This window comes from Lepisosteus platostomus, chromosome 4, assembly GCF_059453375.1.
Source record: "Lepisosteus platostomus isolate fLepPlt1 chromosome 4, fLepPlt1.hap1, whole genome shotgun sequence".
Classification (NCBI taxonomy): Eukaryota; Metazoa; Chordata; class Actinopteri; order Semionotiformes; family Lepisosteidae; genus Lepisosteus; species Lepisosteus platostomus.
Genome location: NC_142614.1, coordinates 23774985 through 23792461, shown reverse-complemented (window position 1 = coordinate 23792461; position 17477 = coordinate 23774985). Strand labels below are relative to the sequence as shown.

Sequence of the window (17477 nt, the reverse complement as noted above, 5' to 3'; positions counted from 1 at the left end):
CTAAGACAGAAATTTAAGCAATAAGAACATCCCTCCTCAACTGGCAAATTCAGAATTTCATCCTAAATGTGTGAGTAAATGTCTCTTAACAGGTGATCTATTTGTGATAAACAGACATGGGTAGGAATGACACTGTATCATATACTCCCACAGTGAGTCAGTGTTTTTCCTTCTGTTTAAATTCACTTGGTTATTGGTTACTAGCACATCTGAATAAGGGCAGTCCTGAAACTCACAAGTTTAACATTAAAGGTGAACGTTTATTTAATGAATGTGAGTAGGGCAGAATTTTACTGTCCCACCCAGTGGTCGTCATCTAACATAACATAAACATAATGCTAACATAAAATTAACATATTTTTGGGACCTGAATAATATATGTGTAAAAAGTCAAGAATCCACCTCTATCTGATATAGCTGATAGATATGCGTGTTCTATATGGTGTCAGGACTGATCTCATTATAATTTGCTGGATGTGATTGTAATACTAATTGTTTTTTGTCAAGTGTACATCTTAAAATGTACTGCATAGTAAGTCAATAGAATGGCATTTTCTGTTCAATGAAAATTTAAGCTTAGCTTTTAATTGGTCAAAGGATACCATTTTATAGTACACTGGTTGTCAAAAAGGAGCAAGCTCTCAAGCATTTGCATCACACCACACTCATTTCTGGCTTTCAGTTTTGGATTTGCCTTCATGGTCTTAATCTGTGTTGATGTAGGTAAATATTTGGGTACAATTTTTTGTTAGATGCTTTTTTGTTTTGTTTTGAATAACAGCATGTCATTAGTTAGATATTATGAAATATACTGCGATGTCCTTTGTCTTGATTAAATGAATGACAAAGATCAAGTTTTTATCATCTTCAAATTTCTTTGGGGATTTTTTCTACATCTTGATTGGTAGAATCAAGAATCAAGATTGATAGTAACACCATGGGCAGTCGGTGGAAGGTTCTGTTCAAAGAGCCATTGCAGTTACATTCCTCAGGATAGCTCTGTTGGAATAATGAAGAGTGTAACCCAGTTGGAAATGAGGTCTTATAGTTCTTAAAATCACAATCCTTTCCTATTCTGTTAGCTGACCCCTAACCCTGCAAACCATCCCTCCTAATTTAGATGTAGTTCAGTTGTGATACCACTGAAGTCTGAAATGTTTATACATTTAAAATAACTAATAATTTGCTTAATTAGAGCATTTCATTGTTGTCAGCTCTTGCACAGCTGTAATTCACAAAAGGGTGCAATTAAGAAAGTGCACCCTTTCTTAAGTACAGAGTAAAATACATACCATTTCTGTTGGTTAAAACTCTGAAAAGATGTAGATTCTTCTTTTACAAAAAACAGTTGCCACAGACTCAAATAAGTGCTTGTCATTTTAGATATGCAGAATTACCGTAAATTAAAATACTGTCCTTTCCATGCCTTCACTTTACATTTAATGTGCTTAACAGTGTACACTTGTTAAATACAAAATATAATTAAGTGCTAAAAGTTAATAATGCTAATCCAAAGGTTTAAGACCGCTGAAGAAATGTATTTGTTAAATGACACTATAGATTCCATCACCTCTTTTTTTGTATGAACATTAATTTGTATTTCTGTATTAAAATTTCCCTCCTGATTTTTTTAAAGTGGTGTCAGGCAATTCATGAACAGAATGTGAACACTCTTAATAGGCTTTCTGCAACCCAAGTACACACTAAATACATCCCATCTGTTTGAATGATTGGTTGATTGTAAAAAAACTACATCAACATGGAATAAACCCTTGCTGTTTATAGGTCAGTAGATGAACAGCTGGCTTGTAGCTGTTCAGAAAAGATATTTTCTAAATAAGTATGAATTAGAACATAATTCTTAAAAATGTAACATTCCTATTTCTTAAAAATTAAGAGCAAATTAAAATGACAAATTCCTTTTGAAAGAACAGGAACAACATTATATTCAAGTACTGAACAATCATAACACCAAACACTGCAACACAGCAGTCTGCATTTATCTTTATTATTGAACATACTTATTTTAGAACATCTTTTAGGCATTAATGGTAAAGAGTGATTCCAGTTTTTTTCCCCATTTGTAGCAAAAAAAGCTGCACTGTCTCGAAGAAGAACACATTACACTGTGACATTATTTATTTGCAGCAGTAACTGCTGAAATGCACTTGGAAGTTTTGTTCAGAATTACAACATGACAGAAGTTAGCCAGAAACAAAAAATAAGAGGCAGCAGGAAGTGGGGCTATTAATTTGTAAACCTATTTTATGAACTATTGAAGATATATATTCCCCTCAGCCAGGCATACCAAATAATGTTGCAAATCCATATGTGCCATTGACAAAAGCTTAAAACACCAGCAGTTTAAGATCTTAAATTTCCCAGAAGCGTATTAAAAGTTATGTCTATATATACCTCATAAAATATACTCAAACAGGCATGTATACTCAAATTTAATCTAAGCTTTGCAATTGTTATGATTAAAAGTGGTGCTTTTCTCCACTGGCTACATCCAATAAGCAGGATTTCAGCTTCCCGGCATTGCTTTCATCTGGAGACATGACCCCTTTCATGATTTCATGTCATGACCCCATGACAATGACTTTATTTTTTCCATTATGTCAGAACTGAAAATGGTGGTTGCAGGACTACAAAACAAAACGAAAAGCAAAACAATATGCATTATAACTGGGGATGAGTGAAAAATGTTTTCCCTTGATTTCCCCATCAAGCCTAACCTACATGGCTTTAAGGGCAGAGGAATTGCCGAAAACCAGTATTAGAATAAGATGCAAACCACACACAGACAGGCACCCACTTAAACAATCTTTATACCACTAACAGACACACTTTTTCCATCATAAAATCTTTTCCTCATTCACGCCCTTCCCTACTTGGTTTACCACTCTGACAGATGCCATCTTCCTTCAAATGTTTGATCAGAAACACAAAGTACTCCAGACATCTTATGGGCACCGTTTTATCTCTGCTCAGGAAACCTTCAACCCATATAAAAGACTGACAAGCTCATAATGCACTTTTTTGTCGCTTTCAAGATGACTCTCGTCTAATTTCCGATTCAACCGAAGTGAGACGGTCAGGTTTGCGTTATTATCGGAGAGGTCATGTATCATCCTGGTTCTCTCTAGTTTGGCCTGCATAGTACAATTATATAATGTGGTAGACAGGATGGTGTTTATTAATTGTATTGTGTTAATAAAGTAAAACATGAAGAGAAAATGCAAATATGTACATTATGCAAGGTGGTAGCCATATTAAGCTTTGTCTCCATGGTTCTTCAATCTGTTTCATTTTATAGCCTTGTCAGTTGTAGTGTACAAAATGATTTACAGTATGTTTAGAAAGAACAAAATCTGGACAAAGAAATAGTATTTCAGCAAATGTACAGCTCAGCCTTATCGCCTTCCGATCTCGGAGAAGACCTATACCTTTGGCTGCCCTCATGCTGTGACCGTGAGCTGAGTGACGACATTCCCCTTGCTGATCATCAAGTCTCATTCTCATGGGGGCGTGGGCATCAAGACAACACAGGAACAAAGAAGTCCACATTGAGGAAAATATTCTTGTCTTCTTTCTGCTGTATCAAGCTCTGAATGTTGCAGACGCAGAATTTCAGTTGTACTCTATTTTCAAAGCATAAAGAACTGCTTCAATCTGACTGTTAATGGCTAAACCAATAAACCAGAAAGGAACAAACAAATTAACATCCTGGAATTTATGTGACAAAGCAATAGCCAATAGCCAACTTTGTTTGCTGCTAAGGAAAATGATGCTTTCTTTTCCCCCTGTAATGGGGCTTTGACACTCTTCTGGAGACTTAACAAGGTGAAAAGAAGACTTAAGGTGCACACATCCTTAAACACCACCATGCTGCAACATTCAACGTGTGGCAGGAGCAGGTCTTCCTTTTTCAAACTAACTCCAAAGGCAAAACAGGGCAATGCTTCAATATAGAATTTCCTTTTAAATAACACTGAACAAATATAAAGTGCGGCACATGTTGAGGCGCATACTGATTTAAATAGAAAAATAGCCTCAGTCCCCCTTTTGCAGGAAATCCCTAGGTCAAGGCAGTCTTTCGCTATGAGGTCTCCATTGTCCTGGTATCTTCTGTGGCTTCTCCTTTTGTCCCATTAGCAGAGCTGACCCACAGCCCAGCATCCAAACAGCGTTTCACGTAGTATTCAGCAACCTGCAGGTGGTGACAGAAAAGGAATTAATTTTGAAGCCTGCTAGTTATGGAAAATGTTATTTCTTTCACATTTCAATTATAAATCCTTACCAGTGGTAATCCTTATTAGACTGATTACATCTAATGACAGGACGCTCTCCCCATTCACTGACTCCACTGGTTTATTACACAAGATAAGTGGCTTAACAGCACTGGAAAACTCTTTGTCAAATGCGTTCCAATGGAAGAATATTGAATTACAGGTTTTAATTAATACCTGCTAACCTTTCTGCAAATGAAGTTCAGAACTGTGTGAAAATGTGTATTTACCTCATAAGTATCCATTTCTTAAACAGAGATAGGGATATCTTATTCCAATATGTTGTTATTTTTAACAAATAAAGTCTTCCTACTTAAATGTATTTGACCAGTGTCCCAATACATGTGTCTTTGTATTTTTTTATGTACATATTATTGGCTTTAAAAAGTACACAATGAATAGAACTGTCTATTGACTTTGTAAGGAAATATTTTAAAATACAATACCAGTCAGACAGCTCACAGAGTAAAATACTCATCACCCTATTTATAACCTTAAGGTATGTGAATGCTGTGCCACTGATGATATATTTCTTCAGTCATCAGACACAATTAGCTCACAAATATTAATTTCATATTTTGGTCTCAGAGCAATTTATTAAAAAGCTACTTCCTACTGCTGAAGATGACATCATCTGTTACTATAGAAAGCTGTCCAAATGAGAAGTGCATGGTCTGCAAACATTTATTTCAATCAAAAGGCTAAAAGTCAGACCCCTAAAACGGGCCACAAACTGTGTTCTGTAAGAAATGGGCAACACTGGAATGAGTTTCTGGAGAAAGAAACTGCTGGCACAGAGACCTGCTGATAAAATTATCATTTTACCTCTGAAATTAAGAGAACGTAACACTTACCCAGGTAATTTTAATTTCTATTTAAGCAGGGGACTTTTAAACATGCCTCAATGACAACTTTAAAAATATTAAGAGTACACTTTCATCTTGTGTTCATTTTTAATAAAGAAACAAAAATGTTTACATAAGAGTTGTCAGCTCACCTGTGGGTTCATGTTGCTGAGAACATTCTGCAGAATCTGCATATCTTGCAGCTGAAAACCCCTCTTCAGGTCCTTCAACAGAAGGGAGAGAAGCAATTTTATCTTTACTACTAATAATGAGGCCATATATTCATCATTCATATTATTCTCATGGTCACAAATCAAAGTTCTGACTGTAAAGCAAAAATACATGTTTTGACTTTGCTATTCCAATTTTTTTGGTTGGTATTATATTTCTGTCAATAAATCACAATTCCAAATTTGAAAAATAGAATTACTATAATTATTCCCAGTTTTCCCAGTTTTGGTGTTTAATACCACTTGAGCATCAGAAGGGTGCTTATTCCTGGTAAAAGCCCTGAAAAGACCCACAACGTATCCTGGAAAGCACAAGGGGCACTAAGCAGGACTACATCCTGGATGGGTCTCAAGTAGATTGCAGAGCAAGTACACGAGCAACTCTGGAAGGGGGCTGGAAGCACCAGGTTCACACAAACTTGCAAACTTCACACAGAAGGGACTCCAGTCTGGAACTGAACCAACATCTGTGAGGCAGCAGCAGCATTATCTGTGAAGCCCAAAAATGCTCCACAGCCTGAACAGCAAAAACTAAACTCAGTTGCTATTCAGGCATTTAGCTTTTAATCCTACTTGGAATGCCTATTTTTCTGCAGCAGATTAATATGGAACAGTCTGGAGATTTTCACTGTTTGCCTGGGATTCTACTGCTGTTACCATGACACCACAATGATCTATGGCCTATGCACATGAAATGGGACACTTCTTTGTGAAAATTTCTTTATTTCTTCACTTTAAAATCACACTTTTGAAACTGCACCATAATATAATTCAAGGCATTTAACACTGTTTTACATTCTTATTTTAATTGTTTTACTTAATATAATTTTAGTATCTTGCTGCATCCTCTTGTTATGTCTAAGACAATTCCTATGTCTCAAGAGTTCTTGTTAAGACAGCAAAGAAAGCTGCTGGAAAACTAACCTGCATCCTCAGCACTAAGCCCTACCAGGCAGTTAAAAGTACGACGAGGCACACATGTGAATCCCCAATTATATCAAAACAAATGGAAGATTAGGCTTCCTACAGTAAAATACATTATGGGTGGGTAGTGGTTTCCAGACTCTCACTAAACCTTTTTTGTAAAGAAGTGCCCCCTTTTCTTGGTTTTAAAAGCTCCGCTTCATTTCATTTTCTACTTCTTCTTCATTGATCAAAGCCTCTGAGGATTCTGAATACTTGTAACAGATCCGCTTGAATCTAAAATGGTTTAGTTCTGTTAGCCTGGACTGATTCAAGAGCAGCAATGTCAGCAATCAACATCAAAATTAAAATTAGGCTTTAATAGTGCCTTAAAAATTTAATATCCCTTGACTTAGATTCAGCACTTCTAATCATATACCCTGTCCTTTTGTATTACTCAGTCAAGAGGGGGAAAAATATCAACATAACTGTTTTTCACAAGCTAAGTTCAGCAGTTCCATCCTTATATTTTTAGTTCATAAGTTGCTACCAGCATGTAATACTTTGCAGTTGTCTACATTAAAAGCCACCTGAGAAGTGTTCACCTAGTCTTGAATTCTATCGGAATCTTTCCACAGTTTATTTGCTGTTTGCAGTTTCTACCGTGTTTGCTGATTGTCCCGTTTTGGTTCTTATTCTATAGATAAAAATCGAAAACATTAGTACACATTAGGAAGAGCAATAGTCCCAATACAAATCCCTGTTTTACTGAGCATCACCCCTTCATTTGTGCTGCTTTCGATCCATTAACTAGTCAAGTCCATGTACTCCTGCAGATATGATTCATGTTGTCAATATAGGGACACTGGAAGCTGGAGTGCTCTGCTGATGTAGTTAAAGGCTTGTTGACTGGCAGTTCGTTGTAGCTGTCTGACCTAGAGATCCATGGGGACAAGCTTGGAGTGGAGAACTACTGAGGGGGATGGCAGATGGAAGGTTTTGGGTAGGCACAATATTATTTTCTTTTATTTAAAAAAAAAAACAACCAAAAATGAGCACAAAAGACAGAGAAGACCATACTCACAGGTGGTAAAGACTCCAGGACCTCTTTAGGGTCCAGTAAGCTAACAGTTGGGGTGTTCTGAAGCTCGGGGGCTGTAAAAGTCTCACTCTTGCACTTCATTGTGTACTCTCTCACTCGCTGTTTGAAAGCTTCCAGTTCAGCTGTGAAGATATTCACGTAGCCTTCCTGGCCTTCCTAAAATTAAAGAAAGTACAGGGATGCAGTTCTCATAATGTTAGACTCAACTCTATTTTCCATTAAGACAAACTGTCCATGTAAATTTCAGTGGTGTTTTCTTACATTACCGTCATTTGTTAAATGATTATTGTGGAAGAATATTTTCCATTGTGGACACACATTTCAGACTGCTCTTTTGCTAAGCCCTGTAATACCACTTTAAACTCTAGTGGGGGATTGTTCCCAAGATATTAGCTATTTGAAGAACTCACTTAACCCCGTTACTATTCTGTTTGCTTTTTTTATAACCAACTGTTACACTATTAACTAAATCCCATGTTTTTTTTACCACAAAAAGGTAGTGATGACAGTCACTTGATTTTTTATTTACAATTTTTCATCTCTTCCGATCCCTTTTTACATTTCTTTTTTTTCCCCTGTCACATTCCTGCTCTCTGCTTCATTTGCCCCATTCTGTCTGCAGAACACTTTACAGTAAAAGCTCTGATTTTTGTTTTACTTTTTAGCACTAAACTCTCCATGTTTGATTATTGTGAATGTCTACAGCCTGAAGTTTGAGAATTCCTAAGAAACTTGACCAAAAAGCCTTTGTAAAGTCTAAATATATTTATATATTCATATGCTCTTCCTGTGTTCATTATGCTGTTACTTGTTCAAACTCCCTTAAAAGTTAGATAAGGAAGATTTGGTTTTTTAAATCCCCAATTGGTAACAACAGCTTACTGTATTCTAAATGATTTTGTGCTATAACAGGTCACATTACGACACAGTAGGAAACTAGTAAGCTACAAGACCTGTGTATGCTATAACCCATCCAGATCTAACTGCATGTTGAGTGTAACATTGCCTTACTTTGGCTTTTTGGAAGAACTTTCGAAAGCAGCCCCTCGGATCCTCTTTATTAGTGCTGGCCATCTCCAAGATGAACTGCATGGCCACTGCTTGATGAGCCACCTGCTCCATTAGAGCTTCTTTCTGCGAGACACAGATACAGATGGTTTCTCAGAAATTCAATGAAGGTCTGATGCATTGAAACACACTTTCAGCACTGACTTAGTAGGACACCTCCTTACAAAACAGGGAAAAAAAACTGTTTCCATTCTTATTAATGACACTGCATTCAAGGCTTCTATAAAAAATATTCGCAGCCAGTTCCTTCCTTCAAATTGGCAAAAATATCAATGAAAAATTAATCGAGTCTCTCTGCTCCTAGGAGGAACTGCCTACAATTCTCATTTGATTATTGCACAATTAACACTTAAACTATCAGACAAGACAGAATTAAAAAATGCAAAAAAACAGCAATAATTTAAATTTTCGATACTGCTATCTTGCACATCTAGTAGGTAAAATTCCATTTACAAGTAATTTGCTTTCCATCCATCCATTTTCTAACTGCTTCTTCCAATACAGGGGGAGTCGAAGCCTATCTCGGTTAACAACAGCTGCAAGGCAGGAATACAGTCTGGATGGGACTCCTGTCCATTGCAGGACACACACAAACACAAACATGCACACACTCGTACCAGGACAAATTTTCCCAGAAGCCAAGTCTGTGGACTGTGGGCAAAAACCAGAGCACCCAGAGGAAACCCACACGAACACATAGAGAACATGCACACAGATAGCACCCACGGAATTGAAACCATCCTAATTCATTTTCACTGGTAGGTAATCAAAATGCTTTGACCACTAGGATCCAGTTTTCTCAAATTCTACACGAATGTGAGCTGAAGACCCTCTTGAAAGAATGCCTGAAAGAATCCAGCGGTACCTCTTCTGCACTCAGGCGGAAACACCACAGAACCAGGTAATTTGAGGTCTCCTCACAAATGAGATGAGTGTGATCAGACAGGAATCGCTGACTGTCGTCCCATCGCCTCAGCATACCTTGAAAAACATATCCCAGTCTTATTTCATCAATAATTCAGATCTTATTTCCTACAATTGACACACTAACACTTCAACCAGGGGGTTGCAAATATGAAAAAAGCAAATGAAAAAACATTCAAATTGACTTACCATAGTGCCTTAACTGATGTTCATATTTCTGGATAAAGGTTTGGCTAAGATCATCATTTGCCTCTTTGTTTCCATTCTGCACATTAATAATACTCTGCATAAAACAAACATAATAAATGATTAGAAACTATCTTTAACCTAACTACAGAAAATAGTACACCTCTTAATGTCTTTTAAGTGACAAAGCTCATCATTAGTATACCAGTACTTACTTAAAACTGGTTTTGTCTACTTCTCTGTATGAAAGCAGCAAAAATATACTGGAAGCAAGAAGAAAAGCATGGAAACCTCATCCTTCAATTATTCACAACATCTACAATGCCTTATCAATTATTGAGAACGTATTTCAGTATGCTTGCCTTCAAGATCTTTTCATTGAAAGAAGCATTAGTGCAGAACTCAGTAACTGGAGTTCCTGAAGGCAAGATATATCCTGCATCTTGAGTGCACAAGTGCATACATGAAGCGATGACGAGACTGGGCTTGATGAAGTTCATCCCATGGGCAGAGATGAAACACAATGACCAGAAGGAGGCATTTTTTGAGGAAGTGAATGACTTTGTAGAAGACAAAGGAGCCTTGAGAATCTAAATGAATCCAGGTTTTTCACCAGTACAGCACATCTGGAATCGACCGTCTTTGTAATGACCATGAAGATCTGTCGACATTTTGGATGTCATACATGTATATCTTTCAAATTGCCTCGCTACACGTGCCGAGTGAAGCTTGATAACACAACACGGAGTTACAACTACTTGGCTCATGAAAAGTGACCTATCCCGGATACTAGCCATCCTACCAGGCCCAGTGGAACACTTTGATGTGAACTAAAATTTCATCGATGGATACAGTTCTGTTCAAATCTGTAGCAGCATTCCATTTGGATTCCCAGGTGACAGTAACCACAGACTGGAGATGTTGCAACACAGCTCAGCCTTAGAGCAGGTGCTGTGCAGAGATAACACTTTGCACCTGAACCCAGGAGTGTCTTACTGGGTCACGTAAGAGAAATAGTGCAGAACATCAGATCAGATCTGCAGCATATACCCAGGAGCTGAAAAAGACGAGGACGCAGAGTCAGCTTGGCAGAGTCTACTTTAAAGCTGGGTCAACGCCTCTGCAGTGAAACAAGATCTCATTAGTCTCTCTGCAAGAGCAGCTCCTCTGGAAATAGCTCCTGCCCTGATGAATGCATATGAAGTACAAGAGCAAAGCTGTATTCTCCTACATCACTTATACTGTAGGTGAGCTATTTAGAAGAGCTTTTTGCCAAGTTCTTCGTCTAAAAGAAACAACAAGTCTCTGAATCTGTGTTTTAAAATGTAGAAGAGATGTTGCAAAAAAAACAGTGTATTTAATTGAATACAATCTGCTGAACTGGTAAATGCAGGCGGCTGATGAGCTTAGCTCTTAACTGCAATATCCTAACTTAACCAGTGCTGACATTTTAAGAGACTGCTATCAAACCTTGCCTCACTTAATGTCTGTGGTATTAAAATATGTCTTATTAATAAGAGTTATTCAAATGACATCATACAGGTTTTTGGTTTGAAAAAAATAATTCTGTACAAAGAAAGCCATACAGTTGTACCAAACAGATGGTGGTTCATTATTTATCAGCTGTTACTACTGTAACGGTACGGTTGTTCTTGCGTGAAACCCATACCTTATTGAACACATCTCTGCTGTAGGTGTTACAGAGCACAGGGCTCTTTCTGTCCTCACTGCCCAGCAGGCTCTCCTTGTGTCTCCACTCCCTTTCGATCTGAAAGAGCTCTGCGGAGCTGGCTTGAGCCCGGGCACGCTCCTGTTCCGCCGACTCCGAGCCGTGCAGCTCCAGCCCACACAGCCTGTCCTGAGCCTCCGCCAGCTGCCAGCTGCCGACGATGGAGTCCTTCACGCACTGCTGCTGGCTCCTGCAGAGGGACTCCACGCTGGCCGCGCCGACCTGGGACACAGATGGCGCATCGTATCAAATGGCAGTCGGCAGCTGCTCTTCAACCTGCCCCATCGCAAACATCTCCGTCGGTGAACCAGGAAAACCCGCCGAAAATCGTCTTCTGAGGCCAATTTCTTCCTTCTCAACCAGAATACTAAATTGGAAACACTGAAGCATAAGTGGTAGGTTGTGGACAAACAGCTCCCACTCCTCGAGCCAGGTTCCACCAATTCCCATCCGGAGATCTAGAGAGCAGAATCCCTCAAACCAGCTGAAATGCCCCCCAAGCGATTTGCTCCCAGCCTGAATTAACCCCGCTCCCACCCCGTCTTCAGGTGGTACTGCCCATCCTGCAGATCAGAATTACATCTCAATTCCACTGTAACTACCTTGCCATCTTTATAGAGATTTCTTACTTTGGCACTTTTGGTACATCAATTTCATAACTCATCTTGTTGTAGCGACAGATGCTATCAGGGCGAGGGACCAAATGCACCCAGACATGTCTCAGTCACTAAAAGATTGCAAAAGATGAACAAGGGTTAAGTACAACTTCCTGCTTGCTATTTAAGGCATTTATTTCTGATCAACAAATAGCATTGTATGAACTGAAACCAGAAACTAATATATTTGGAGTAGTTAAAGAGGTCAACTTCAAATTATGTGCGCTAGTTGTTAGGATACAGTGACACGAACAGTCACTTTTTTCTGACTGTTAAGACACGTTTTCTATAATAGGTCTTGAAGGCAAAGCCAACAGTCATCAAACCTGACTTTGTCAAACCAGAAATCTAGACAATTAGAAAATAATATTTCTGTTATTACAACATTACCCTGCTAATACCCATAACAGTCCGCATTTGATATATTTTTAAAGCTCAGTTTCAATCAGGTCTAATTTGAAGGACCAGTTTCTTGCACAAAAGCCCCTTCTGTGTCCCAATATAAAAAATACAATTTTAAGATCCACTAGGGATTTTCCCTTATTAAAATGCACAGGCTGCATTTTATTCATTTGAAAAGTAAAAACTCTTATATAGAGTGTATTTTTAATATGGGCCACCATTTCGTAAGGCCTGTAACTTCACCAGAGCTCTTGTGCATGCTAACCAATCATAGGACGTCAGCTTGTCAAGAGGCAAGTAGCTTTGTCTCATTAGATATCATTCAGTTACAGTGAACTGACTGCATTCTAAATCCAAGATTTTTAACTAAATATATAAACATTAAAAATACATTACTCTAGTTTTACTGTTTTAGTTTTAGAAAAATGGTAAACAGGTTTTGAATATTGGCTAATGTATTTGGCTGCCTTTTGATTTAATGATTATTCTTGACTGAGCCTAAAACACTCAAGTGATTATTGTATAATCACTAAAATTACCCCATAGCTTGAAGAGTGGATTTTGCATGTGATGAAACCTGCTGAAAGTCACACCTGGTGAAAATCAACGAAATAACAAATTAACACTGCAAGGAAACATCATGTCCCACTTATTGAGAAAACAATGCTGTCAACCCATCAGTATGTTGGAGGCTGGAGTAAGTCAGCACACTGTCCCTCATTGTCAGGGTTATTCACAGCCAGCAAATTCTAACTTGGCAAGATGTTAAAGCCAAACACAGCCCGTCAATGATCTGGCCACAGTCAGGGAGACTATGAGTCATGGCATCTCGCTTGATTGTCTGACATTGCCAGAATCGCTGGGTGAGGTCCAAGTGCGACGGTTTGTGGAGAAGTGTCTATTCCCTTACAGAACTCCAGTTGCAGCGATTGAGAGCAACCTCACTGCAAGGCACTGCAAGGCACTGCACTGCACTGCACTGATGAACTCCTGCGAGTTGCTTTGCTGTACTTCCTGCAGGCTCGTCCTGACATGACAACATTCCTGGAGAACAAAACATGTCCTGCTACAGCCCATTTAAAAATGTTTTGTTTCTTGTGAGCTGGAAATGTGACAATTATGCCATCGATGCCCTACTCATCAGTCTTAAGCTTCACTGAATGTTTGCAGGATGAGCTGGAAAAACATTGGACATCTGGGGCTCAGAGACCAATGAACAGGCACAGTGTTATCTAAGCTCTAAAATGGGACTGGGACTGAAGCCCACATGTCAGCATCTTGCAACCTGATGCAAAGCATGTATCAAGATACATGTATACTGCTTATGTTGCTTCCAACAGTAACCACCCACACTACTAACCTGTGACTTTCACAGGAGACACCCTGTTAATCACCCTGCTCATGAAAAATGCTAATCAGGTTAATTAGCTTGCCTAGCCTAAATAAAGGCTGCTCAATAAAATGTCAGAACACCAAGCAAAAAAGACTGACATGTTTCTGAAAACAAGTTGATTTTGAGGCTCAGGGTATATTTCGTTATCCATGGAAGAGTGTTAGTTTCTGAAAATAATGCGGTTGAATTTGTACTTGAAGTATAAAGTGAGTTGCGGGTTATTATTTAGAATGTAATAATAACATGCACTACAAAACACGTCGTTTGATATAGCTATAGTATGTTAGCAGGAATGCAGCATTTTGTACAACTTTTACATTACTAACACGTATTTACAATAATAACAATTTGGAAGACCGTAATATACAATTTTCAGAGATGGGTTCTAATTCGGAAGAATAAAGTAAGTAAACAACGAGATTTTTACAAATTCACTACTGATCTTGTCGAACACATTTTAAAGTGTGTGCATTTACTGCATGAGAACAGCGTGCATCTGTTGACTTTCAGCAACCGTTACAAGACTCATCTCTGTCTACATTCAGCAAGTACCTGCTGGCACAGTGGCGAACTCAGGAGGCTGTTCGAACCGACACTTTCACCATCTTTCTCCCTAGAAAATCCGGGAGATCCACCGCCGAACCACTCCATCTTCGCTATTGTCTCTCCCTTCCTTCGAATCTCTGCGGCTGCAGTAGGATAAGAACAGAGAGAATGATCCTGTCCGAATCAGGGCATTGGAAACTCAGAATCCCTTTTCAGAAAATGACATAAACGTCCACCGCCATGTTGCTGACTCACACAGCCACGTGACTCTGGCGTGCGCGGGCACATGACTGCTGTGTTGTGGTCATATGACATCTACGGGCAAAGAAAAGTTAGCTGTTATGATTGTATTAGGCGAAGTTTGGAAAGAGCTTTATGATTTTATGCGACACGAAGAAGACTACGATCAGCAAAACTGTACTGAAGAAAAATTACGAGGCGGTCAAGTCTCCATTTTTGTAATAGCTTTTTCTTTGTTCCTCCTGCTGCGAAATATGCTCCACTGTAAATTTAATATTGTAACGCTTACGGCCGACAGGCACTGTGTAAAAGCCGGCGTACCAGAGCAGGTGACGTCACCGCCCTTCCCTGTGATAGCAGGACTACAGCTACTGGGCTGTAGAAAGATCTTTCTTTAGTTCACGGGGCTAAGTCACTGCAGAGAGACGCGGGAGACCCGGGTTCAAGGCCGACCTAATGCGGCAAGGGCACCCGCCTGAGCCCCCGTTGCGTTACACTATACAATAGTACATTTCTAGGCTGGTGGATTGTTTGTTTTCATACCATTCTTGCTTTTATACCAAGGCTGGGGAATATTAATTTCGGTTTCTGACATATAGAATTAGAACCCCATTTAACGTTCCGTTCTTATTTGACAATCATATAGCTGCTACGTTTAATTGAAGACACGTTCCTCTTAGAAAATATCGTGTGACACGTCAATTGTATGGAATTGTGTGTTAACATCCGTAGCTATTTTGGAAATAACACTTTGAGGATTTCTGTATAAAATTCCTATGTGATTAGGAAACCTTTTGATTCAGGAGTCCATGCTTCGTATAGTCGTCTTCATTGACATAGCTTAACACAAACTCTTCAGGTGTTAGCGGTTTTTTTTTCTGCAGAACATAAACGCCCACATAGCCCGTACAAATTGTAGGGAATGTTTCCCACATCTACTGTGACTTAGTGGATTTTAACTTTATTTGAACCGTGATGCTCTCATAAAAAAGAGTCGCTAATTGCGAATTTGTATTTTTCTAGTAATTATGCAAATAAAGGTCGTTGCAAAAAAAACCCTGATCCTTGAATAACAGTGTGCTGAATCATACCCTTCTTCGCGTTTAGCATAATCAGTGGAGGCACAGAAGAGACCAACAACCTCTGCCCAATTACAGATAAGAAAAACGCTGCAGGAGGGGGGAATAGCCTATTCAGATTACAACGGTGAACGACAGACAACACAGTAATGCTTGAAGCTCAACCTTAAAAAAATACTATAAGAATAAATATATTTTTTATTACACGCTGGCCTTATATGCATGTATAAGGTGTTTAACATAAATTCGACGTAACCTTATTTTTCTGAAGGCTTTGAACAGCAATATTAGCCATGCTCTGTATTTATATATATGTATTATGTGTTCTTATCCAATGTTATTTTGACTTTCATTTACATTTTATTCCTTTTTTAGTCAGTGAATTCATAAGTGAATGTAATACTAACATGGGAACAAGTTAACCTAATAGTTTGACACGTTATCAAACAGAAAGGGTGAATTAACATTCTTGAAGATTTAAAATGTAGAATGTAGAATATTTAATCTTTTCTTGTTCTTGCATGTCTGTAAAAACGGTAAACCAATTCAAAACTTTTACTAAAATAAAGCTTAATATATGGATAGTGTTACATCATGTGTATATCACATAACGGCTTTAAAAATAGTAACCACGTCTCTTGAAAAAGCGTTTTTTTTCACATAAAATAATAAAAGCTATAGACAACATCGTAGAGACCTACAGTTGTAAAGTCAAACTTTAGTTTCTCTTGACAAAAGCAAGGCGGTGTTGTTATCTAGACTAACCCTGGTAGAATTGCGCTGTAACCTGTTTCGTTTCATTCATCTCGTCCTTAATTGTTTTAAACATGTTGAGGAAAATTCAAAGTGTTTCTGTGAAATAAGTACAACGTTTTTCACTCATATAGAATAATGTGAACATGTGGTAGTAATAAATCCCGGTATCATTTTACAGACTTCATTGTTTTTCTTTAATTTATTCAGCATGTGTAAGCAGAACTGGTCGAGGTTGGGCTGTAGGTGACGTAACTGTTGTCGTCAGAGCTCCCGGAAGTGCAGTGATGATGGTGGCTGTTCTCTGGTTGCAGGAACAGTGTGTTGATGCGGTGAGAAGATCGAATGAGTAGTTCTATAATTTGAATAAAACGCCGTGGTTTCCCAGATTTGGATTTTTAGGGACGAGGTATCCTATAGATCTGAATTTTTGTTGAAGATACAATAGCACTGTCTCCCTAAGGGGGCCGGACGCTGGACGAATAATGTCGCTCTTCCAGTCGGCACTTGATTTCCTGGCGGGGCCCGGCTCTGCTGGGGCTGCCAGCCGGGACCAGAATGACTTCGTAGGGCAAACCGTGGAGCTCGGCGAGATGAAGCTGAGGATCAAAAGAGTAATTGCCGAAGGTGAGATGCCCGATTCTGTAAATTTGTCGCATGCGATGCCAAGCATTAAATAAGTTCATTTATTTGAAGGTAAAGGCTACGTGGGCAGGTAGCACTGTCAGTGCTCCACTTTACCTGTGTGCAGGTCTGGCCTGGCTGGCTGTAAGCCGGTACGTGCAGCTGCACCTGCCGGCAGGGTTTACGAAAGAAAATGGTGTTGTGAGACAAAGCTGGCTGATGTGTGACGGAAGATGAGGAAAAGAAAGCTCTCACGCCTTTTGGATCATTTTATTGTGCTGATGAGATCATGTGTTGATAGATCACCACTTGACAAAACGTATGAATGAGTATCGCACTTGGAACAGTTTAGGAACATTCCTTTCAAAAGCAGAGAGGAACAGCGCGATGCACTTTCTCAAGGGAAAGTACAGATATCAAACAATCAGAACACAGGACATGAGCGGTACATGTTTCTCAAATTACTTTAAATGGCTAAAAACGAGCTTCCGTTAAAGAACAGGCT

The 17477-nt window shown here is 38.9% G+C and overlaps 2 protein-coding genes across 3 annotated transcripts in view; one reads left to right on the top strand and one right to left on the bottom strand.

The window, feature by feature from the left end:
- Positions 1 to 1992: 1992 nt before the first annotated feature.
- Positions 1993 to 14557, bottom strand: cdc37l1 (cell division cycle 37-like 1). 2 transcript variants are annotated; one of them, XR_015935905.1, is made up of 9 exons: positions 14283 to 14557; positions 11220 to 11501; positions 9554 to 9647; positions 9306 to 9421; positions 8384 to 8506; positions 7355 to 7528; positions 5290 to 5361; positions 3450 to 4213; positions 1993 to 2648 (listed from the first exon to the last, which is right to left on the bottom strand). XR_015935905.1 is itself a non-coding variant. In XM_088629111.1 (8 exons), the coding sequence occupies exons 1-8, from the start codon at positions 14379 to 14381 to the stop codon at positions 4103 to 4105; spliced, it is 1071 nt and encodes a 356-aa protein (XP_088485237.1). In that variant the 5' UTR covers positions 14382 to 14557; the 3' UTR covers positions 1993 to 4102. The 2 variants fall into 2 exon arrangements, 1 of the variants encoding a protein (XP_088485237.1); XM_088629111.1 differs by having other exon boundaries at positions 1993 to 4213.
- A 2048-nt stretch (positions 14558 to 16605) lies between these two features.
- Positions 16606 to 17477, top strand: part of gak (cyclin G associated kinase) — a 49595-nt gene continuing 48723 nt past the window's right edge. The window contains exon 1 of the mRNA XM_088629108.1: positions 16606 to 16975. Within this exon, the coding sequence (XP_088485234.1) occupies positions 16834 to 16975 (142 nt within the window). The 5' untranslated portion in view covers positions 16606 to 16833. The remainder of the gene's footprint in view (positions 16976 to 17477) is intronic.